The sequence below is a fragment of the Bactrocera tryoni genome, chromosome 3, assembly GCF_016617805.1.
Source record: "Bactrocera tryoni isolate S06 chromosome 3, CSIRO_BtryS06_freeze2, whole genome shotgun sequence".
Lineage (NCBI taxonomy): Eukaryota > Metazoa > Arthropoda > Insecta > Diptera > Tephritidae > Bactrocera > Bactrocera tryoni.
Genome location: NC_052501.1, coordinates 44530787 through 44555557, shown reverse-complemented (window position 1 = coordinate 44555557; position 24771 = coordinate 44530787). Strand labels below are relative to the sequence as shown.

Genomic DNA, 24771 nt, shown 5'->3' with positions numbered 1-24771 from the left:
TCCATACTGGCGAACCCATATCGAAATGTTGGAGGGCCATTACAAAAAATGCATTACTCTAAATCAAAGCTACTCACGCCGTAGCTCATTTGGTACGCTTTGGTTCTCAGCAACATCACGCAGACTTCGTTTGGCTCGTATCAACATCAATTACAGTATTTTTGAAGAGAAATAATGCAAAATGATCACGGTAAAAAAATTGACATGCGCTGTCGCCGTCTGGTTGGCGGTGGATCACAAAAATCGATCGCCATTCATTCGCTGCCGACTGATATTATTCGCTAAGCTCTAGAAAACGTACTTGGTTTGTTGTCAAACCTGTCATTGCTTTCATATAGGGTCTGTAGAAATATATGTAAATTTGACGAGAAGTACTTTTGTCATTACGGATGCTATGTATGCTGAGTTTCTATATATAGTATATTATATAATTATTATTATAAAAATTAAAAATATAATATCGAAGAATAAAGTCATCATTTGTTTCCAAGGACTGTCTGTCAATGTTAGACCAAATACTTTTCAATGGTCCAATTTACGACAGACTTTATATAAGTCAAAGTATTTCAAAAGTTTTTTACTGTAAAATTTTATAAATTATTATTAATTATGGACATTATAATATAATTTTGTTTCTGGTTACTTTATCTTACACACCTACTTAAACATAAAAAAAGAATGCTAGTAACTATATCTACGTGACTTTGTCAGCAACTTGCAGATAAGCAAGAGTGATATCAATATGCCGATACCCTGTGAAGTACAAGCAAAAGTAATAATATATTTAATATAATATATTTATTAATTTTTTTTTTCAATTGTGAATCTCACCTCAAAGCCAATAAGCAGCGAATGACCCAAACGCTCATAGCGATAAATATCCATATAAGCACGCTTTAGCGCCACCAAACAGCCTTCCCCATATGGATAAATGCTGCGCAAGCCGCTCTGAGAACGATAGCAAGTGAGCGGTATTTTCACATTGAGATTCACATAATCCAAACTACTCGAAACGCCACAACATTCATACTTTGAAAAGGAAAAATTAGCTTCATTGTCATCAAAGTTGATATACAAGTATGTGTATAGTATAGCAAAATCTCACAACTTACCGTCTCCTGTATGGTATCCATAGCGCCTTTCTTAACCAGCTCCGACATCCAGGCTGCGGTCAGCATTTTCCCTGTTGCAGCCATTTGTTTTTTCTCATTGTAACGGTATAACTTCCAGATATGAGAAGCTATCATGGCTATTAGCATTGTGACGTACTGAAATATCAACAAAATTGTTTTTTTTTTATTTGTTTTTTCTATTGATTTTTGTATAATCTTCACTCACACAACAGAGTATCCTAACGGATCCATTAATAGCGCCCAAACAGCCGACAAATGAGGAGAGTACCAATAAACTGACGGAAGCCAGCTGTACAAGTTTCTCTCTATGCTCAGCTGATCCTTCTGTGAATTTCTCCAATTCATATATGCAGGCAACCACTAAGAGTATGCCAATTATCTGTAGTAGAAAATCAAAATCAAGATTTTTATTCGAGAAAATATGTTGTTAGTACAATTTGAGACAATTTATGTAAAATTATGATTGTAATACTGATAGGAGCTGTGATAACAAAATCCTTAGTCAAATCATTTTGTTTTATTTACAAATAAGTAGTCAAATTTTAAAATTTTTTTCGAGGAAAGAACTTTATATGTATAGCCATATGGAAAAGAGGTGCCAGCAACCTGAGTCTATTTTAGCTTGATGTCTGCCAATTTTCAAAACGTAAAGTAATATAGAGTACTTAAGGTAATTATAATAAAAATAATGAAAAAAAAGTTTTTTTGAAACTAGAATGAATTAGGATTTTCCAGATCAAGTTCGGATTCTTCCGGAAAATCATATATTAAGTGTTGTAATATATATTTAGGATCCTTCTCTATCTAACATTAACAGACCAATTGAAAAATCCCTAGCCTGTAAAATATATATTTTTAGCAAAATCTTTTTTGTATTCAACATAGTTCTCTTCAAGAGTGATATACATAGATCTAAAGAATATGGTGGATGCGGAATTCGAAGCCCAATTCAAGGGTTTTTCCCAATTATTCTCACTGAGTTGTGACACTGTGTAATATCTTGCAGAAACAGCACTTTCTTTTTCTTCAAATGCGGCCGTTTTTCGACGATTCAAACGGTCATTCAAACAGCCTAATAACGCAATGTCAATTTTAACGTTCTTTTTTTTTTCAAGGTAGTCCAAAATTATACCATGCGCATCACAAAATACAAATGCCATAACCTTGCAAGCCGACTGTTGCGTTTTACCGCGCTTTGGTGCGGATTCATGGTGTACAGTCCACTCGGATGACTGACGATTGGACTTTGGAGTAAAATGATGGAACCATCTTTCATCCATATGGCAACACAAAATCTCAGGTTTATTCTCCTTCAACTTCTCCAAACACTGCTCCGAATCATCAACGTAGTTTTTTTTGGTCAAATGTGTGCCCGCGCGGCACCCACTTTGCACAGAGCTTTCTTATACCAAACTATTCATGAATGATATAACGTTAATATTCAGTTGATATCTTTAGAGTGCCTGCTATCTCTAACATCTCCATTGTGTGCTCATTTCACCACGTCTATATTTATCATACCAATCCTAGATGGTTGATTTTTCTGGGGCAGTATCAGGAAACTAGTCGTCAAGCTTTAACTGCAATTTTGTCTTTTCCAAGCAAAATGCAATATTTTAGCAACATGCGATATTTCTTTTTATTCATTTTTTCATAATAACAAAAGTTATTTCACTCAACATTAAATAAATCAAAAACTAGTCATCCGGCAGCTGTCAAATTTTTACACGCAGATTATACTATCCAAAAACAATAATGCTTTCTTCGAAGAAATTACTCAATAATGATCGGAAACAAAAGACTATTTTGCATTTGTGAAGGCTATTTTAGCTTCGGTACAACTGAAGTTACCATGTTTTCTTGTTTTTACTTATTTTGCGACAATTATTTTATAATTACAATTAGCATTTTCAAATCAAATTTATCTGCAACGATGCATATAGAGTCGATAATTTATGGCTTTGGGCATTCAATAGTTGATTTGAGATATTACTCATACGGCATGGTAGTCCACACTATCCTGATTTTCGTTAGAGAAAAACGACAGGATTGATACAGTTTGGTGCTATACTTTTAAGAGATTGATATTAGTATTTGCAGATGCTAACTAAAAACAAAAAATTTGTTTAATCACAAATACAAGTATATCTATATTTAAGTAAAGGTTGAATAGTTTAGGTTGCGTATACGCCACGTTACATAAATTGAAAGTGAATCTGAACACCCAAAGCAGGTGGTTGAAATAAGAAGTGGAGCAAACAAATTTTTAATACAAATTTGTTCAAAATTAAATTTCAATGAAAATGTTAATTTTTATTTGAAAAGTGTTACAACAAAATATCAAAAATATCTTTAAATTGTTTAACAAGATTATTGCCACACTTATTAATTCCAATAAAAATGAAAAATTAGCTCTTTTAAATAAATTTAATTTTAAACGAAAGTTATTAGTTTAAAGGTATAATAATTAATGGAGCATTTGAGACATTTTAACGCTCAAATAACCTTGTATTCGTCCTACTTTTGGCCAAACCACAAGAAAATTGGCATAAGACGATCTTCAGCGAATAAAATTATGTGCGTCATAAAAAATGGAAACAAGCTAAATGATAAGAAATTAAAACGGGAACCACAATAAAAAAATAAAATTAATTTCGTGCGATTAATATTATAGTACAGGAATATGTATGTATGTGAGTAAAAATCTTAAATTAGTTTAAAATATAAGAGAATACATGCTTGTAAATGCTATGTATATATATATATATATATATACTCTTATGCATATGGATTCGTATACAAGTCTCGCAAACATTATTTATTTGTGTGTTTGTATTTTTATATATGTCTGCAGTGTGACAACTTGACATTGTCTAGTTAAAAACATATTTTTCATTTTCCACGCACAATAAAAGGTGTCAAAAACATGAAAGAGCATTTTGAGCACCAACCAAAAAAGCGAAATTCATGGGGCTCAACTTAAAATGAGACAACATCCATAAAACTGTAATGCCATTTTAACTATATGCAAAAAAGATATATGTATGCATGAACACATTGTGGATAAAAAATAGTGGATTAAAGGCAGATTAATAAATATTTATGCAAACATACATATATGTATATAAGGGTGCCCGTTATTTCTCAAGCAGATTTTTATTTTGCAAACGCAATGAAGTTTCAGTTTTTGCGCTTAAAAGTTAAAGTTTTGCATCGCATATACGGAGCATTCATAAAAGTGCCTTATGAACTCGATGTTGTTCATACGACATATAGACCAGGGTAAATAACACTCGTTCGGTCGTTTTACTCATATGATGTTAGAGGCTGTTTCTTGCTAATTTTGAGTTACTAAAACCGCAAACGATAGTAAAAATCTCCCAACACCTCGGGCTTTTTGTGCTCTAGTCAAGGGGTGTGGGTCAAATCACCACCATTTACTAAAAGGACAAAAATAACTTTACGTGATGAAAATTTTTTAACTCAAATTAGTAATCTAATACCCCACAGCATTCTTAGCACATTAGTACCAAAATTTTCATTAGATTTGTTGAGTAGTGTAATTTTTGAATGAAACAAAATTATAATTTTTCGTAGAGTTTAATATTTCATTTAAAAATCCAGTGTGTTTGCAACATTAGAGAGAAATATTTTTTTTTTGCAGAGTAAAAATAAAATACTCAAAATATTTGGATATTTGAATTGTTCAGATAAATTTTGAGGTCACGAGAATGTATAAACATAAGTTATATATTTAAAAAACTAATATGCGATTAAAGTCTTAAATATGGTTCATGATTTTAAACCAGTAAAGCAGGCACAATCACCTGTGCACATGAAGATTCTAGTAACAGATGATATTCCTGTTTACCAAACACCAAGACGTGTTTCACCCGCTGATCAGAAGACAATAGATAATCAAATAGATAATTGGTTGATTGAAGGAATAATTCGACAAAGCAACTCTGGGTATGCTTCTTCAGTTGTTTTGGTATCAAAAAAAAAGATGGTACGAAAGGCTTTGCTTTAGACAAATAAACGAAAAAATAATACGCGATAACTTTCCAATGGTACTAATCGATGATGTTATCCTACTAAAAGTACGGACGCTGACTCGGTAGTTGACAGATTAATAAAACAATCGGCAATATTTGGTAATCCAAAAAGAATAATTACGCACAGAGGATCTGCTTTTACATCAAATATTTTCAATAATTACTGTAAAGAACAAGGTCCCTCGGGGAAATGGTCAAGTAGAACGGATGCATCTTATAATAGTACCAATGTTAGCTAAGCTATGCCATGAAGCTCCTGCTAGTTGGCTTAAATACGTTGAAAGAATTCAATGAATTATTAATAATACACCTCCTAGAAGTACTAAGTTTTCGCCTTTCAGAGTGCTTACTGGCTTGGTTATGCGGCAATGTGAAGACACAGAAATTAGAAGTTTACTTGAAGATTGCATAATGAAAGAATTAGACGACGAACGTGATGACATCGAAAACTGGTTGGAAAATATGCATACATTTAATTCAAAGAGTAAAGCGGAAGTCACATATAAGGTAGGAGACTTAGAAGCGATTAAACGTACACAATATGGACCTAACTTAAAACTAAAACAAAAGTATTTCGGAACGTACGAAGTAAAAAACATAAAGCCCAACGACACTCGAACAATATTCGAAATATGCAGTCGAGCATAGTTGAGAATAGTTGAGTGGCACAGGAGTACAGAAGTATTCAAGAGAGGCAGACAAGCCGCTGCCTGACAATTGAATTTATAATTAGTTGTGAAAAATGTAAACTTAATAAATCAAAAACGAAATGTAAAGTTATAATAAGTTAAGTGATTTAATAAAATATTATATTAATAAATTTTATAATCCAAAAACTACATATATTTTTTATTAACTATAATTTTTCCATATAACTTTTTTCTATAGGGCTCTCAGTTTTCTCGGCAGTTTTTAACCCTTGAAAAATATAACCATTTCTTCCGACCTCAAGTCACCCGTACATAATTTTTCCTTTAATTCTTCTTACTTCATCTTTCACTTTTTAAAAACCACTATGAATTTCACTTTTTACCATTTTCAAGACGTTTTAAACTGGTCTAATGGTACTGTATGTATGTTCAGTACACTTGTTTGAATGCCTTTTTTCAGAGAGCTAGGTTTTTTTTTATTCATAACGGACACCCTAATGTAGTATATTCACAATTATTTAAGTATGCGAAGCTATAAAGAAATATCCTCTGATTTATTATTGGCCACGAAGTCACAAGGCTACCGTATTACTGTCAGAGATTAAAAATAAGAATGAAAAACAAGTAAGAAAGGGTTAAGTTCGGGTGCAACCGAACATTTTATATTCGCTTAGTCTTCAAAGATCAAAGTCCGGGTTATATTTTCAAGTGTTACCCAAAGTTTATATTATACAAATGTTACGTACAAATCAACACCTATTATTCGACGAAATTGTGACGGTGACAATCACATTTGAAATCATTTGTATTACTGAATGACATAATGCTTATTTCTAATATCAGATATGTTATATTGCGAATTAAAGGTTCGAAATTGAAAATAATGGGGCCAAAGTAACTGATGCAGCGGATTCCATATATTATGGTTTGGAGTTTAGATTTATTCCGTTCAGAATCAGCTGGTGGCAAAGAAAACACTAAGTTTCTTTTAAATATCGTACAAAATGACCTAAGTAAACTGTTTAAATTAAACTAGAAACTCGGTAATCACTATATCGTATGTAAAGGCTAAAACAAAACGGTTTGGGATATCAATGAAATTCTTTATTTTTGTGAAATTACATTAATACGTACTTCATAAGTCACCATTGCATCCCGCAAAAATTACGGTTTCGTGCGGTTTAAAGGCCGGCGGCATCATTGGTCTTCCGTGATGCTCAAGACCGTCACGTTACTATGAATGGGAATCGCTATCGCTCAATGATAACCGAATATTTTTGGACCGAATTGGATGATATGGACTTGGACATTATGTGGTGCCAACAGAACAGCGAATGTCGCAATCGATTTATTAGGAAGCCAATTCACGAAAAGTCGAACGTCTAGCCACAATCCGCAAAGCGAGGTTCTTCAACATATCGCTGAATTGCGCCCACGCCCTGTCGGAAGCGAAGGACGATGTGACCAAAGATGCCTTCTATGAGCGCTTGGAGCGCGCCTATGAGAGCTGCTCCCGCCACGATGTCAAAATCGAGCTTGGCGACTTTATCGCCAGGGTGGGCAATGAAGGTATATTTGGCACGGCGGTCGGTAATTTCAGCCTCCACGACGAAACATCCCCAAATGGGTTGAGGATAATCGACTTCGCCGGGGCCCGAAATATACTTATCTGTAGTACTAGATTCCAGCACAAGAAAACACATCAAGGTACCTGGCTGTCCCCGGATCGAAAAGCCTCCAACCAGATCGATCATGTTGTGATGGACGGAAGACAAGTCTCCAGTGTTTTAGACGTTCGTACGCTCCGAGGTCCTAACATCGACTCGGACCATTATCTTGTTGCAGACTAGATTCGTAATGCTCGAAAATTCTACGAAAAAATGCGGCGGCTTACAGAAGGTTTCAAGACCGGAGCATATTCTTGTAGAAACCCCAAAGGTGATCTAGTCACCGATGCCCAGAGCATACTTAAATTATGGAGGGAACACTTCTCCAGCCTGCTGAATGCCAGTGAACGTACAACACCAGGAGAAGGCGAACCCGATTCCCCAATCGATGACGATGAGCAGACGTTCCATTGCCCGACCATGAAGAAGTTCGAATAGCAATTACCCGCCTGAAGAACAGCAAAGCGGCGGGGGCCGATGGATTGCCGGCCGAGCTATTCAAACACGGCGGCGAAGAACTGATAAGGAGCATGCATCAGCTTGTTTGTAAAATATGGTGGGACGAAAGCATGCCCAACGATTAGAATTTAAGTGTGCTCTGCCCAATCCACAAAAAGGGAGACCCCACAATCTGCGCGAACTGCCGTGGGATAAGCCTCCTCAACTTCGCGTATAAGGTTCTATCGAGCGTATTGTGTGAAAGATTAAAGCCCACCGTCAACAAACTGATTGGACCTTATCAGTGTGGCTTTAGACCTGGCAATGATATTGATATCATCGGCCTCAACGCCCGCGCCGTTAGTTCTGCTTTCTCCAGACTGGACAAGGAAGCAAAGCAAATGGGTCTGGTAGTGAACGAGGGCAAGACGAAATATCTCCAGTCATCAAACAAACAGTCGTCGCACTCGCGACTTGGCTCTCACGTCACTGTTGACAGTCATAACTTTGAAATTGTAGATAGTTTCGTATATTTGGGAACCAGCATAAACACCACCATCAATGTCAGCATGGAAATCCAACGCACAATAACTCTTGTCTACAGGTGCTACTTCGGACTGAGTAGGCAATTGAAAAGTAAAGTCCTCTCGATGAACAAAAACCAAACTCTATAAGTCGCTCATAATTCCCGTCCTGCTATATGGTGCAGAGGTCGAGAGAACAGTTCTGCGAAAGATTTATAGCCCTTTTCGCGTTGGCCACGGCGAAAATCGCATTCGATGGAACGATGAGCTGTACAAGATATACGACGACATTGACATAGTTCAGCGAATTAAAAGACAGCGGCTACGCTGGCTAGGTCATGTTGTCCGGATGAACGAAAACACTCTAGCTTTGAAAGTATTCGACGCAGTACCCGCCGGGGGAAGCAGAGGAAGAGGAAGACCTCCACTGCCTTGGAAGGACCAGGTGGAGAAGGACCTGGTTACGCTTGGAATATCCAGTTGGCACCACATAGCGAAAAGAAGAAACGACTGGCGCGCTGTTGTTAACTCGGCTATAATCGCGTAAGTGATGTCTACGCCAATTAAGAAGAGAAGATATAGAGTTATATCTTTACATACATATATATAAATGATCAGAATAACGAATAGAATTCAAATACGGGAGAATGCTGTCTATCCTGTCTGAGATATTTTGATGAAACTTGGCGTATGTGTTCCCTAGTAACAGAAAAAGTAAGAGTTCTTAGATGAACGTAATCGGACCACTGCGCCCACAAAACACCAATAACCGAAAAGCTATAAAGTGCCATAACTAAGCACTAAGATAAGATGTAAGGCGCGCATGTAGGAAAAGAATTTTGAAAAAAGTAAATATTATCACTAAACATTAAATTTTACCTCCGAGATGATATGAGAGGCGTTTATAGAAACCGTTGTGAAAGTTGGTCGCCGAGCGTGGAGCCACCCACTTTTTGGTGAAATCACATAAATCGGGACCCGCCCTACTAAATTCGACTAAATTTAGTACGTGCCATTCTTTTCATAACCTCTTATCACAGTGTGAAAATCGGACTACAACCACGCCTACTTTCCATATAGCACAATTTTAAATTCTTGATTCGTTCAGTTTCCAGTACACCAATCAAGAAGTAATTAATATAAAGGGTTACAATTTTGCACCAAAAATTTCATTAAAGTATGCCACCTTATGATAAAAAATTGCTCATAACCAACTAAAACTGTTTCTAGATACCAAATATGTGGCCTCCAGTATCTATAGTTGACTTTTGATAAAAAATATTGGTCAATGAGTGAGATATACAATTTAAATTCAGAGAGAATCCTTTCGTGTGAATAGTAGCACTGTGCCAAAATCGGGTCCCTGAGCTTCCATATATCTAATATAAAGATTTTGGAACTTCCGAGTGACTTTACTGCATATATAAGCCAATATTTAAAATAAATAAAAATAGGCGTAAACTTGACCTAGCCCCCTTATAACTAATATCAGCAATTTCAAACATCCGGCTAACTTTGCTCCATATGATTGGTGATTGTATGTGAGGTACTTTAATGAAACCCAGAGAATATTTTTTAGTATGTGTCATGATAATAGTTAATACATAAAAAGGGGTCGATACTACCTCAACTCCCATATACTACATATAATATTATTTATTAATTTTTTTTATGGACCACTTTCTTTCGTTCACCCTATTTCAGTGAGATCACACGAAATTAATATAAAATTATAGAAGATGTTTTTATATAACATTTTTTCACAAAATACTTCTTATATAAAACGATTACAATTATACATATATTGATTCTTTCTGTAATAAACCTTTAACCCACCAAACTCAGCGTGTTGAACACGATCACAGTCCATTGCAGACAAGATCTGCTAAAAGCCATTGTTAACGGCATTTTTGTGCTGTATTATTGTGAAATTTTTTGCATAAAACTTTCAAACTTATTTATTTAGTTTTTATTATTAAATTCTGTAAAGCATTGAATTCTACGCGTTGATTTGGCGACTACTAAGGCCTTTTTCACAATCACAATTTATTTCCAGAACGCACAAGGTGCTTGCGGCACCTCTAAAGACGAACGACAAACTGTCACATTGAAAGCGATTTCAGATTTTCAAAACACTCGCATTTTCAAAAAATTTCGAACAACAGAGTCTCATTGATGTGTGAAACGTGCCACTTTGTGGATGTGTTTGTAAGTGTGTGCGCATAAATGGGCGTGTGATGAGTGTGTTGTTGTTGAGCCTCATGTCTTAGCATAATCATATTCATAAAATTTTGGTATATATCTTTTCCACACCCCGCCTTCTTTACCCAGCCTCATCACGCCAAATGGTGACTACAGACCCGCTGACGTGACACACGTTCGCCGCTTATGCGTTTATTAGCTAGAAAAAGTGGGCGACGTTGATATATGTACAAGTAGGTATGTTTGCTCTCATCTGCTTTGGAGGCGCAGAAAGGCGCGAAAATTTCGCGGTCACCATTGAAATTGCCAAATAAAAAGACTCATCAGTTCTGCTGCTGCTGGTTCGGTCTGTGTGTTTTGTTTATGTATATTTTGTGTTTTTATTTCATTTTTACTTTATTTTTTAATTCTATATTAGATGTATCAGTCGCAACGTATTTATTTTTAAACTCATTTCATTAGCTTTTAAATATATGGACTCAGTTGAGATCGTTTGGTTTTCCAAATTCCATTTTATTTATACAACTAGACACTTGTTAAGTCGTCTGTCAGGACCGTTATAGCGAAAAATTGCGCGCAAGCTGATAGATTTCATGAGCACTTAGGTCAAGTCGCTGGATTTGTTAAAGTATTCATCATGCTTCATATTCATAAGAACCATGTATATATGTATGGACATCTGCGAATTGTTATTGTTATTAATAAATTTTAAATCAATTATATACATTATTTTTTAATTACTTTACAAAATCTAAAGATATTTGCTAATAAAACGTGATCCATTTCGAACTTCACTACTTTTTTTAAAGATTCATTCGAGAGAACTTTCTTTGGCATTTAGCTTCAGTTTCAGGCATCAAAAAGTCGGTTATCATGGCGCAATAACGGTCGCCATTGACGGTTACGTTCTCACCGCCATCCTTTTTAAAGAAATATGGACCATTTTACTGCGAGATATTAAACTTAAAGCGTACAAAATGCAGCTTGTGCAAGAACTGAAGCCACTCGACCTTACCAAGTGACATCGCTTCGCTCTATGGGCTCTTGAAAAGTTCTAAGAAAATCCGAAGTTTGTCAGCCAAATGTTGTTCAGCGATGAGGCCCACTTCTGGCAAAATTTCCGCATTTCAACTGCCATTTCATACAAAAACAACCACAGTTTAGTGTCATGATTCTACCGGACCATATTTCTTCAAACATGATGCCGGTAAGAACGTAGCCGTTAATGGCAACCGTTATTGCGCGATTTGTTACTTGAAATTTAAGCTGTTGATCTCGGCGACATTTAATTTTAACAAGACGGCACCACGTCCTACACATCCTAACAATCAATGGATTTATTGAGAGAACACTTGGGTGAGCAGACAATTACATGTTTTGGGCCGATCGATTGGCTACCAAGATTGAATGATATCACACCGTTAGACTTTTTTCTGTGGGGATAAGTAAAGTCTAACAGTATATATGGACAATCCCGCCAATCCCTGGAGCAGGAGCAAAATTAATTCGCCAGTTACCAGTCGAAATGCCCGAACGAGTCATCGAAAATTGAACTCAACGGATGAAAGGATCATGCTCAAAGCGAAGCCGCCAAAGAAGTAGCAAAAAAATATGGATTAAATCTCATAGGAAACATAGAATATTCTGTCGGAAGCTCTCTATCAACTTCACCTTCAGACTAATCGATCAATGTATTTTTTTTCAAACAGACATGTATAGGTACCGAGTAGTCACAGCGGGATCGCTGGAAACTGCAAAGCCGATGAACGCGCTTGAAAGAACTTCGTAGACTCAACTACATATCTTCTACCAATACTCGTACTTAGGCCGCTGCGCGAACTTCGTAGCCCAGAGTGAAAGTTAAAAGACCAAGTACTTTATTGTAGAAGGTACTAGTCCTTAGCAAGATTCTTCTCGAGGCAATTGTTGGAACTTTGACTAGTTGCCAGGCATTTTCTCCCCTATTGTCTACCTTTCAGCAAAAAAATGTAAGCCTCTTGATAGATCTAATACCTTCAGCGCGCCTAGTGAATCGGACTGGACATTAACGCAGGATTAAGAAATTTTGTAGGCTTAAACCCTTCGTCGCCCCTTTAGTATGAGTTACTCAACCACAAATGACCAACGTTTAAAGCTATTCAAGAATCCCTATATCCTCACCTAACTTTACAAAGGAGGTGAGAAGTCTGGTTTCCTCAACTGTCGAGATATAAAAAGATTTAAAAAAATATGATATTTATATTATGACAAACAAGAAAAATTTCGGAAATTGTAATTCATCAATATTTATTTTGTCGCCTTCAAAGTAATCCGCATCAGACGTAATACACTTACCTCTACGATTTTTCCAGTTGTTTTACCTCTTCGGTTGACTGAAAACGGGTTCCATGGAGCGGCAATTTCAGTTTGGGGATCAAAAAAAAGCGAGAAGCTGCAATCACAACAGACTCGGCTTGCACTCCTGCTCTCTGAGAGCACTCGTCAACAACTCGGTATAAGAGAACTGTGGGACGGCATTTCAAACTCCTTACGTACAGCTGCAACCGAAACCATTGGTTTTCGGAAAATCAAAAAGTACGACGAGGAGTGCCGTATCGCAGCGGAGAGAAAACAGGCTGCCACCTCGCAACGTTACGATCGACCACAACACATGCGGGATAGGAAAATATGATCTGACGAAAGCTTGCCCAACGATTGGAATTTAAGTGTGCTCTGCCCAATCCACAAAAAGGGATACCCCACAGTCTGCGCCAACTACCGTGGGATAAGCCTCCTCAACATCGCATATAAAGTTCAATCGAGCGTATTGTGTGAAAAACCAAAGCCCACCGTCAACAAACCGATTGGACCTTATCAGTGTGGCTTTAGACCTAGCGCCAAATCTTGGAAAAGATCCGTGAAAGGAGAATCGACACACACCACCTCTTGGCTGATTTCAAAGCTGCTTTCGACAGTACGAAAAGGAGCTGCCTATATGCCGCGATGTCTGAATTTGGTATCCCCGCAAAATAATACGGCTGTGTAAACTGACTTTGAGCAACACCAAAAGCTCCGTTAGGATCGGGAAGGGCCTCTCCGAGCCGTTCGATACCAAACGAGGCTTCAGACAAGGCGTCTCCCTATCGTGCGACTTCTTCGAGCTGCAGAACTTAATCGAGCAGGTACAATCTTTTATAAGAGTGTACAGCTGCTGGCGTATGCCGTTGATATATATCTGCTTGTTGTATCTGATTGTTAGCTCTGCTTTCTCCAGGCTGGACAGGAAAGCAAGGCAAATGGGTCTGGAAGTGAACAAGGGTAAGACGAAATATTCCAGGTCATCAAACGAACAGTCGTCACTCTCGCGACTTGGCTCTCACGTCACTGTTGACAGTCATAACTTTGAAGTTGTAGATAGCTTCGCATATTTGGGAACCAGCATAAACACCACCAACAATGTCAGCATGGAAATCCAACGCAGGATAACTCTTGCCAAGAGGTGCTACTTCGGACTAAGTAGGAAATTGAAAGGTAAAGTCCTCTCCCGACGAACAAAAGCCAAACTCTATAAGTCGCTCATAATTCCCGTCCTGCTATATGGTGCAGAGGCCTGGACGATGACAATAACTGATGAATCGACGTTGCGAGTTTTCGAGAGAAAAGTTCTGCGAAAGATTTATGGTCCTTTGCGCGTTGGCCACGACGAATATCGCATTCGATGGAACGATGAGCTGTAGGACCTGGCATGGCTTGGAATATAAAATTGGCGCCACGTAGCGAAAGGAAGAAACGACTGGCGCGCTGTTGTTAACTCGGCTGTAATCGCGTAAGCGGTGTCTACCCCAGTAAAGAAGAAGAAGATAAACAAAATCTAGTAAATATGGTGGTTGATTCGGTATTCATTGCGCTTTTAGATTTTGCGATGGTGCATTATCATCGTGTAAAATCCATTAATTTATCATCCGTAATTCCGACCGTTTTCGACGGATGTTCTCGCGCAAACGCCTCAACACTGCCAAATAGAACTTCTTATTGACCGTCTGTGTCTCCGGAACAAATTCATGAAAACAGCGATGATTGTTGACTTGTTTGCATGTCACACTCATAAGCCCACATCTCGTTGGCAGCCAAATTGCTCTCTATGAATGTGGGATCGGAATTTCGCACGATTAATCAGTCGAGCAAGAACGCGAATCATACCCAAAATATCCAGCAAAAAACAGTCGAACGGACTCACGAGAGATGTAGAGATCTCTTGCCATCTCTCTAACACTTGCCTGACGATTGCACCACATCCTTCACATTTCTAATATTTTCATCAGTTGAATAGATCGATGTTCGTACAGAACGAAGCATGTCTTCAACGATCCACCGTCTTTTAAGGCTTTGTACCACTCGTAGGCTTGAGTTTTTGATAAAACTGAATCACCGTAAGCCTTTTCCAAAATGCGCAACGATTCCGCACCGAAATTTGATTAAAAATACAAAATTTTAGACGAATTCTTTGTTTGATATTTTTAACCATATTAAAAATCGCAAAGCACTACTGTGGTGTACCGACTTAAGCAGCTGCTGTAAACAAAGGGGTTTACAGATCGCGTTCATATTTGGCATCGTAATTAATGACAGTCTTACCAATTAGCAAAAAGAATTTTTTGAAATATCATTTACCCGGGGAATTTAATTACAGTTTCCGGGTGCCTTTTGTCACAATGTATGCAAATCAGTGAATTTACAATTTTCGCTTACTGTAGTATAATAGTTTAAGTATTGTTCTGCTACTTTCTTCTTCTTTCTTAGTCTTATCGACCGCCTCCTATCAAGGTCAACATTTAAAGAGTGTTATTTATTCAATTAGGGATCAATTTGTGGATGACAAATTCATAAGATTTTTGTTGGAACTCAGGCTCTATAGCTCCCTTTTTTATAATTTGATCTTTATGGAATGCATATCTGATATTATTTATATAACAGTATCATATATATGTATATGTTTATATATATTTTATACTATACACAAAATTAAGGAACTCTTATATCATATTCATTATTTCCCAAGAGATGTTGTAAGCGATTTTTAAAATGAAGAATGCCAATGTCAAGTAAAAAAAGTGATATGTTATGTTGGATGTTGCGAACTTTATTCAGGTTTTGAGCCCATTCCCACTACACTCAAGCTTCTTTATAACTTTCCCGTGTCAATGTATTGAATTCAAATATCCTGCTACGTGTCAACATATATGTATATACATATATACTTTGTTATACCTGTTTATTACTTCTTTAATACATAATCTAACATTGTACATTGGCATACTACGTAAAATCGGGTGTATATTTGTATAAAAAAAAATATTATAAAAAGCTTTACACCAAATACTTATACTATAATACATATTATTATGCAACATGTGTACAACAACAATTAGATTTTCACATGCAGAACAAATCAACTCCTCAAATTTGTGCTACAAACGGCTAACCCTGTAATGGCAGAATTTCTTTCTCCAATAGCAGAGCTTTACTGCAGGGCTTGCACTTGCGTAACAAATGTCATTATTTTTAAATCTTTTTTGTGTTATTGTTTTTTGACAGTTAATGGCCACTTAGTGAATAATTTCAGGTATCCAATTAATTCGTTATTTTTGAACAATTATTTTATCTATTTATGTGTTAATACACACACACTTAAAGTTTTTCCTGTAGATCCTTAGTTATCTACAAATTGATCTCTTCTTCTTTTATGGCGTATAGTAATACCCATTAGCCCAGAGAAGAACAAAGCCAGAACCTGGAGAAAAGAAAAATAATAATACTCATATAAATGGTTCGTGTAAAATATACATAAGTATATCTATATAGTTTGGCAGAATTTAGCCTTAAACTACTTACCTCAAAACCAAATAATGTCAATTTAATCGCCAATCCAGTGCTGCCACTCTTTCGTGCCATCTCTTGTAGCACTGTCAGACAACTTTCCGTATAAAGATCACTTTCGGTGCCAGAGAAGTTTCGGTAACAATTTCTCGGTATGCGTTTATCCAATTTGATATAATCCGCTTTACCCAATCTACCACAGCATTCGTACTGGAAGGGAAATTAAAATGTATTTAGTTCAAAAGTGGTATTATCTCTGTACTTATATATTATTGAGTGTCAACCTGTTGCTCAACTTGTGCGATTTCGGCAGCATTTAATGTGACGTTACTCCATAATTGGTCCAAATGATCAGTTGTGTTCTGAACGTAGTCGGTGACGCCAGCGACAGTGATCAAATAAATTTGGAATATGACTAAGATCAGCATACATATTACATACTAGAAGTGAGAAGAAGATAAAAAAAAATTGTTAAAAATAAAGGAAAATATTCAACATATTAAAGCTAGATTGCAGCACAAGTGCTGTCAGTCTACTTTACTAGCAAGTATAGTATCTTTAATATATAATATTTTACATTGTCATACTACGTAAAATCGTGTGTACATATATTTGTATAAAAAAAAATATTTAAAAAAAACTTTACTCCTAATAGTTATATAACACAAGTACAAGTAGTATGTTCGATTCACAACCCTCTAACGGTTTATATATAGCCGACAGATGCAATGAACACATTAACTAACTCTCTCTCTACCAGTAATGGAATGGTCAAAGCCAAACCATCACCAGTTGATGCTGAAATGCTGGATTTATTGCTAGAACTAAGCTTTTATTTTGTTTTGGATATTGTAGCAGCTTAAATTACACTAATCCATATATAATTAGACCTAACTCAATATACTTTAATAAAAAATAAATTCTTAGACACTTCAAAGAAAGTGTCTTCAAGTATAAGCTCTTAATTGTAAATGCAGTTTTCTGTTTTTTTTTGTTATCAGATTGAAAAATTCAAATCTTGCTTCCAACTACTTAAAAAGTATATTTGGATTCAGAAATTTCGTAAAATATTGAATCTGTTTCTGTAAAAAATCTGTTTCGTAAAGCTAACTATTAGGTTTTAAGACCAAATGCAATTAACTCAATACAAGTTATTTAAATCTTATTACGGGTGGGGGATTGAAAGATTGAGAATTTTATGCTCTTGTATAACAGTTTTGTTCACCTAACGGTTGTACGAATCACCGAGATAGATATAGAGTTGTATACAAGTATATCTAAATGATCAGGATGATGAGAATCAGAAACTAAATACGCCAGAGACAATAAAATTTACACCCGAGATTGAATGTAAGAGCTTTGTGGTAACCAAAAATTGTCGAAATCCAACCAAAACTGTTCAAGTCCCTATGGACCGAATGTGTGAACCCCAGTAACTATAATTGACTTTTGACCGAAAATATCGGTCAATGTGTAAGATATAATATATAATTGAGATTCAGGAAGAGTTCGTTTCTGATAATAGTATTTCTGTATATCAAAAATGGGTTGAATCGGGTCAATATTTCCCTTAGCCCCTATATACCTAATATTAAAATTTCCAGCTGAGTTTATCCTCATCGGTGAATGCATGTGTTATATATAGAACGTGTAGATATGAAATTGGAGATTTTACGTTTTCTACCTATTTTCTAGTAAACGGCGGAGGACCATTCCGTTACAACTAATTTTTCAGACTTTCTTAGAGGTGTCTAAGAACTTATTTTTAAAGTACTGATCGAAAACAAACACCCACTTACAACTTATAGTTAACGGGAGGGTAGGTTCTTACAACAAACAATAGTGCTACAAAAGCATAAAACTTATGCTATAATTAATTTCGTGAGAACTTATAGGGAAATGATATATTAATAAAATCCTTAGTTAAAATATTTATAATAATATAGATCACCAATCATCAAAACAGTATGACATTTTTGAAATAATAAACAAAAAATTTTAATATAATATTGTATTACTATAGAACGTAACCTCATCGTTAACGAATTTACGATTTGAAAAGTTAACGTTAGCCAGCCACAAATTCATACTTACACTCCACGTTAGCCCCAACGACTCGCGACACAGACCAAAGCAACCCAGGAATGAAGTTAGTACGACAAACGAACCAATAAATATTTGTATTACGATCGAAATGTGTTGCATAGTTCCAGGCGTTGAGGTGTTCAACTCATAAACGGAAAGCGCAATTAAGCCAATGCCAAGCAGCTGTGTAAAAAAGAAAGTTAAACAATCACTAGTCGAAACCACACACACACTACAGTTAGCGTAGGAAGTTACAACAAGGTTACTCATACGCACCGGCAGCACTGTGTTGACAACAGCCAGCACGGCTTTTAATAAGGAAATTTTCAATGCCATTGTTAATTATAGTACAAAAATTATGAACTGTTATTGAAAGTGCGTGTATTTCGTTTGTTTTTGTGACGGCACTTTTAAGTACTCCACCGAAGCGCCTTTCGTTTAATTTAATTGGTGGATATTTCGTTGTGCGTTTTCATTTGTGGTGATGTTTGTGCGTTCAATTGTTTTGTTGTCTAACTAAAATCAATATATTGTGTGTGTGTCTGCATGTAATGTTTGTTTATATGCATGCATTTTTTATTGTTTAGAAATTATTATTCAGAATTGTATTCTTCTATCACAAAATCAACTGAAAACTTTTCACAAGCAAATTAATTTACACATTTAAATATCGCTTGTACGCTCTTTCAAAATTTCAATTAATTTATATTATTTTCACTTTAATCAACAGGCTTCTCCACACACGCAACACGCTTCCTGCACAAACCGTTGTCCGCTTACAACTAAACTGTCAATTTGTCAACACTTTCGCTGAACTGCTTCACTTTCGTCCGTTTGGTTAGCTCACACTACGGCAGGCGGCCCACCATAGGCCGCCCACAGCAAAGGAGGCACTCTATGCCATATTTCCGCTTTGATATTTTTTTGACGCACACATTCCAACAAATAATTGCTGACTAGCCCTTATTTTCCATGCTAAAGCAGCTTTCAATTCAATAAACTGCGTCTAAAATATTCTTGTCTTATTTGTCATAGTTGTTATTGTAATCAGCTTTTCGTTTCTTTTTGGTCAACAATTCCTTTCGCTTGTTTTCAATATCCTACCACAAACATTCGAGCATACACACACATACATACATGTGAGTGAGTGGAAAATACATTCACGTTTCACTCTGCTAATGATGTCATGGTTTAAGCTTCGAACCAGTTGGCAGACGTCATATTCCACTCGTTGTGGGCGCCTGTGAGCTTTTGCAATGCAATTCGTAAAATTTTATCACTAAACTGTTGATTGGTCGTTCGGTGATATGAAAATTCGAGCAATTTCGAAATAAGTTTTGACAGTTTCTTTGTCTGCCGTTTTTTTTATGAAATAATTTAAAGTAGTATCTAAATATTTTTCTTCTTCTTTATTGGCGTAGACACCGCTTCAGCGGTTATAACCGAGCGCCAGTCATTCTTCCTTTTCGCAGTCTTTGGCGCCAATTAGAGATTCCAAGTATTGCCAGGTTCTTCTCCACTTGGTCTTTCTAACAGAATGGAGGTCTTAATCTTCCTCTGCTTCCTTCGGAGGGTACTGCGTCCAATACTCTCAGAGCTGGAGCTAGCCATCGTACCCGCTGTCTCTTATCAATGTCATCGTATATCTCATACAATGCGGAAAGGACCATAAAATCTTCCGCAGATGAGGACAGTGATATCAATATCATAGGCGTACGCCAGCAGCTGTACACTCTTATGGAAGATTTTACCTTTTCTATTCAGCTCTGCAGCTAGAATTATTTTCTCTAGGAGTGTCGAACAGCTCGAAGAGGTCATTCCCGATCCTTACGGAGCTATTGGTATTGCTCAACGTCGGTTTACACAGCCATATTGATCGATCTGGTTGGTGATTTTTCGATCTGGAGACAGCCAGGCTTGATGAATTTTTCTATGCTGGAATCTAGTACTACAGATAACCATATTTCGGACCCCGGCAAAGTCGATCAGCAATCCTTAACACGTTTGCAAAAGGGGGGTCTTTTATCTCACCTTGTGGAGCTGTTATGTAGCCTCCGAGATCGTGCGATTTAGGACCATTGGACTATTTTTGTGGGGTTATGTGAAGCTGCTTGTCTACGCACATCACCCGTTCACATCTTGAAAGAAAATTTAAGTGAATCAAATCCATCTTTTCTTGCTGATAAAATATCGATTTCTATATTAAATGCAAATAATTGAGTTCAATTACATCCAAAAAAATTATCTTCAGAATATAGTATTCTCAAGTCTCATATCTGAAAATTTAATTTAATTTCCGCTTTTTAATACATTTAGAATGCTTATATTTTTGACTCGCTTAAGCATTCTCCAAATATATCCGAATGGTTTGCCCTTCCAGCTTAAAAAATATCCCTGGGTTTTTATAGCATTAAGAAATACTTCCTTCTATTTTTAAGATGTATAAATTTTCAAATTTCTGATAAGAACTGGAAAAATTCCAAAATTGTGCTTTTGGAAGTGTAAATGTTATGTTATATGGAACAAATTTTCGATTTAGTATCAATTCTGAAATCTAATTACTTCAAGGCGTACCTTAAACTTGTGTTCAGATATTAGTTCCCTTATCATAACCTTATTTTTGATGTATTCAAATTTGCTCTTCACATTACATTAATCAATAATTTATCTAGATCACAAACCCATTTAAAGCATACCATAGTTGACTGAGTGTGAAAAACTTCGGCAGTCATACCTTCGGTGAATTTGACAGAGCAAAACTGATATTAGCCGCCTCAAGAAATTTGCGATCACATCAAAGCTCTTCGTTTATTCATCATCAATCTTATATAGTAAGAGTTCTAGTTACCACAACGGACAAGCGTTATAAGCTGTCTATGTGAGCTGATCTATCTTGAATGACATCTAATAATACCAAACGCTCAAACTGATCTTCACTGGCAGTTGGTTTTTAGTAACGTATTGAAGGAGGGCTTTTTTCCGGCCAGGTATTATTAACTCTTCATAAAAATTATTTTAGAAGAGTTTTCTGTCGCGACAAAAACATCTAACGTAGTTTTTTTTATCCAACAGCATTTTAGTACACTTGTCATTAATTGAGTTTTGATGTAGGGTCACGTAAAAATTTTTCGTATGTTTAGCACAATTTTAATAATGTTCATAGTAATTTTTTGTGATGAAACACAGCCTCGATTATAAATAACAACTACTAGTCATACTACTATGAGCAAAAATAGTAAGACTTTGTTCAGAATTTTAAAATTCTTGATCTATGTCGCACCCTTCAAAGTAATCCCTCTTGGCTCAATACACTTGCGACAACGTTTCTTCCAATCTTCGAAACAGTTGTTAATGCCAATTATTTTCGGAATAGGCTTCAATGCGCGTAGCAGTTTCCCCGGGACGGTCGTTTGAGTTTGCTGAATAGCCAGAAGTCACACTGAGCTAAATGAGACGAATACGGTGGTTGCGATGGTTGGTGGAAATTTGCCGAAGAACCCATGGAGAATGCAGAATGCTAAGATGCATTATCCTGGTGCAAAAACCAAGGGTTGTCGGCCCATTAATTCCTCATTTTAGGGATAGCTTTGCACAAATGACGTAAAACTCTCAAATAGTATTCAGTTTGGCCGGTCGGAAGGAATTCGGAGTCCACCTTGATTTTGGAACTACTATGACTAGGGCTTTTCGGCTTTGGCTCACATTTGCCACAATAGTCGGCCGATTGATCGCCCGTTTCTGTGTCGTTGCATCGATCCAAAACTCGTCGCCAGTAATAATATATTTCATGACAGGCTGGTAGAAGGAAAGCATTGTTTCTAAGATGTTAACGTGACGTTGTTTTTCGAAAAAATTAATGATTTTGGTAACAATCGTACTTTCACTTTTATTAGGCTCAAGTGATCTTTCAAATGGGTTATCTGCTTCACTGATCCGATATTCCAACAATGTCAGTCAGATCTCTGACTGTTAATCGGCGATTCTCAAGCATCAATTCCTTTATTTTGCTGAGGCGTTGATCGTCAGTTGATGTTGATGGCCGTTCTGAATGTGGTTCGACCCTCTTTGAATAATTTGTACCAATCAAAAACACTTGCTCGCGATAAACAATTATCACCGAAGACCTTTTCCAACATTCTGAACTTTTCGGAATCAGAAATTTTATTGCGCAACCAAAATTTAATGGAACTTCTTTGTTGAAAAATTTCACTCTTCGTGAAAATCGCCGAATGCCCTTTATGTACTTCAGAAAGGCAAGCCTACTAATACTACACACTAATGATTATTTTGATGCGACATTTGGCACATACTACTGTGATCAAATTGAAAGGTGAATTTGTCCATTTCACCTCTTTCAAAATAATCCCTTCCCGCTGCAATACACTTATACCAACGTATTTTCCAGTCATCATAGCACTTGGAAAAACCTCCTTCTTCGATTCAGCTTTTATATCCTCAATTGAGTTAAAACGGTGTTCTCGGCGTAGTCATGTTAATTTGCTGAATAGCAAGAAGTTACACGAAGGTAAATCAGGCGAATGCGGTGGTTGCGGCACGATATTAGTTTAGAATGTGGCGAAGTGATCACGAATAACCGATGCAGTATGAGATGCTGCGTTATCGCACTTCTTTGTTCATTAAATTCAGATATAGAAAAACCGAAGAATTCCCCTTTAGAACCTCACAAAATGACCTGTATCTCAAATACTAATAAATATTTTGAGGAAATTTAGCATAAATGTCACTAACAGTACTACCAACTTACAGAAAAACAATTTTACATTTAGTAACTATGTGTTCAGTTTGTATGGAAGCTATATGCTATAGTTAACCGATCTGATCAATTTCTTCGGATATTACATTGTTGCCTTAGAAAATAACATATACCAAATTTCGTTAATATATCTTGTCAAATGTGAAAGTTGTCCATACAAGCATTTGATTCCGACGTTCAGTTTGTATGGCAGATATATGTTATAGTGGTCCGATATCGGCCGTTCCGACAAATGAGCAGCTTCTTGAAGAGAAAATGACGTTTGCAAAATTTCAAAATGATATCTTAAAAACTGAGGGACTAGTTCGTATATATACAGACAGACAGACGGACAGACGGACATGGCTAAATCGACTCAGCTCGACATACTGATCATTTATATATATACTTTATAAGGTGTCCGACGATTCCTTTTGGGTGTTACAAACTTCGTGACAAACTTAATATACCATGTTCTGGTTATAGAAATTTACCGATTCAAAAAACACGCGCAGTATAAATTACAAATTCAAAATTTTAATTGAAGCACAGAGTACATCACTGACAGTCATACCAGCCTAGAAAAAATAATTTCCACGAATGTGTTTTTGTCTTACTATTTTTTGTCCACAGTACTTGTTTCTAAAAGGTGAAGGCACTTGACTATTAACTCATGATAATAAAATTTTCAAAGACACAATTTTTTTTAAATTTGAAGTATGATTTCTGATGAAAAAGTTCAGCAGCCAGAAAATATTTTGATTATTGTTTACCGGCTCTGCAAGGCAAGCGAAGAAACCATTCATAAGGGTGCTGCTGAATTCCATACATGTCACATAAAAACAATGTACGCAGTGGAAAGTCCAAATTCGCAAAATTATTTTAGATGGCCCTAAAAAGGTGTTGATCAGGATAGCTAACACTTTAAAGAAACACTACACTTTGTTAGACATAGCATTAATCACAATTTTTGTATGCAAAAAGTCTGTTTAAAGTTGGTGACGCGCCATCTCACAGCCATCTGATTTACCGCGACACAAATCAATGAAAACCATAGCAAAATAGCATGAATATTTTTTCAATAGCTACTTCATTCTCAATTATCAGCGGGTCTGATCTCGAGCGACTTTTTCCTGTGCTCAGAGGTGCGAGATTGAACCTTATTTCCGAGCCAAAAACGCTTTCAAATATTTTTTTCAACCCAAAGTCTTCAATTTCAATATGGTTCAAGTATACGACATACATATGTACATAAATGCATATACTTTTTTTTGTTTAATTTTTATTTCCTATCGTCTCTAACCGTACAAGCTGACTCACCTAACATCTGCCACGGACAACAAAGAAAAGTACACAACTGCAAGCGCACTGAATGCTCAATTATGTGCAACTACAATTTATTCGATTT

General features: G+C 36.3%; 2 protein-coding genes across 3 annotated transcripts; both read right to left on the bottom strand.

Moving 5' to 3' along the window:
• Positions 1-662: 662 nt before the first annotated feature.
• On the bottom strand, positions 663-10375 carry LOC120772641 (protein late bloomer-like). The gene is made up of 5 exons (XM_040101365.1): positions 10304-10375; positions 1339-1512; positions 1113-1268; positions 832-1029; positions 663-753 (listed from the first exon to the last, which is right to left on the bottom strand). The coding sequence occupies exons 1-5, from the start codon at positions 10373-10375 to the stop codon at positions 682-684; spliced, it is 672 nt and encodes a 223-aa protein (XP_039957299.1). The 3' UTR covers positions 663-681.
• A 5741-nt stretch (positions 10376-16116) lies between these two features.
• LOC120772747 (protein late bloomer-like) lies at positions 16117-24771 on the bottom strand. Of its 2 annotated transcripts, none has more exons than XM_040101509.1 (5): positions 24684-24771; positions 18620-18793; positions 16810-16965; positions 16541-16735; positions 16117-16439 (listed from the first exon to the last, which is right to left on the bottom strand). In XM_040101509.1, the coding sequence occupies exons 2-5, from the start codon at positions 18728-18730 to the stop codon at positions 16359-16361; spliced, it is 543 nt and encodes a 180-aa protein (XP_039957443.1). In that variant the 5' UTR covers positions 18731-18793; positions 24684-24771; the 3' UTR covers positions 16117-16358. The 2 variants fall into 2 exon arrangements, with proteins under 2 accessions (XP_039957443.1, XP_039957442.1); XM_040101508.1 differs by lacking the exon at positions 24684-24771 and adding an exon at positions 18887-19562.

Bases quoted from the DNA above. Each gene is read 5' to 3' on its own strand.
- LOC120772641 (XM_040101365.1), bottom strand. From the start codon at position 10,375: ATGCCGTTAACAATGGCTTTTAGCAGATCTTGTCTGCAATGGACTGTG. The intron at 1,269-1,338 runs GTGAGTGAAGAT...TTGATATTTCAG, and splicing joins CCGTTAGGATACTCTGTTGT to TACGTCACAATGCTAATAGC. The intron at 1,030-1,112 runs GTAAGTTGTGAG...TCCTTTTCAAAG, and splicing joins TGGATACCATACAGGAGACG to TATGAATGTTGTGGCGTTTC.
- LOC120772747 (XM_040101508.1), bottom strand. From the start codon at position 18,946: ATGGCATTGAAAATTTCCTTATTAAAAGCCGTGCTGGCTGTTGTCAAC. The intron at 16,966-18,619 runs GTAAGTATGAAT...TCTCACTTCTAG, and splicing joins CGTTGGGGCTAACGTGGAGT to TATGTAATATGTATGCTGAT. The intron at 16,736-16,809 runs GTTGACACTCAA...TTTCCCTTCCAG, and splicing joins TCGCACAAGTTGAGCAACAG to TACGAATGCTGTGGTAGATT.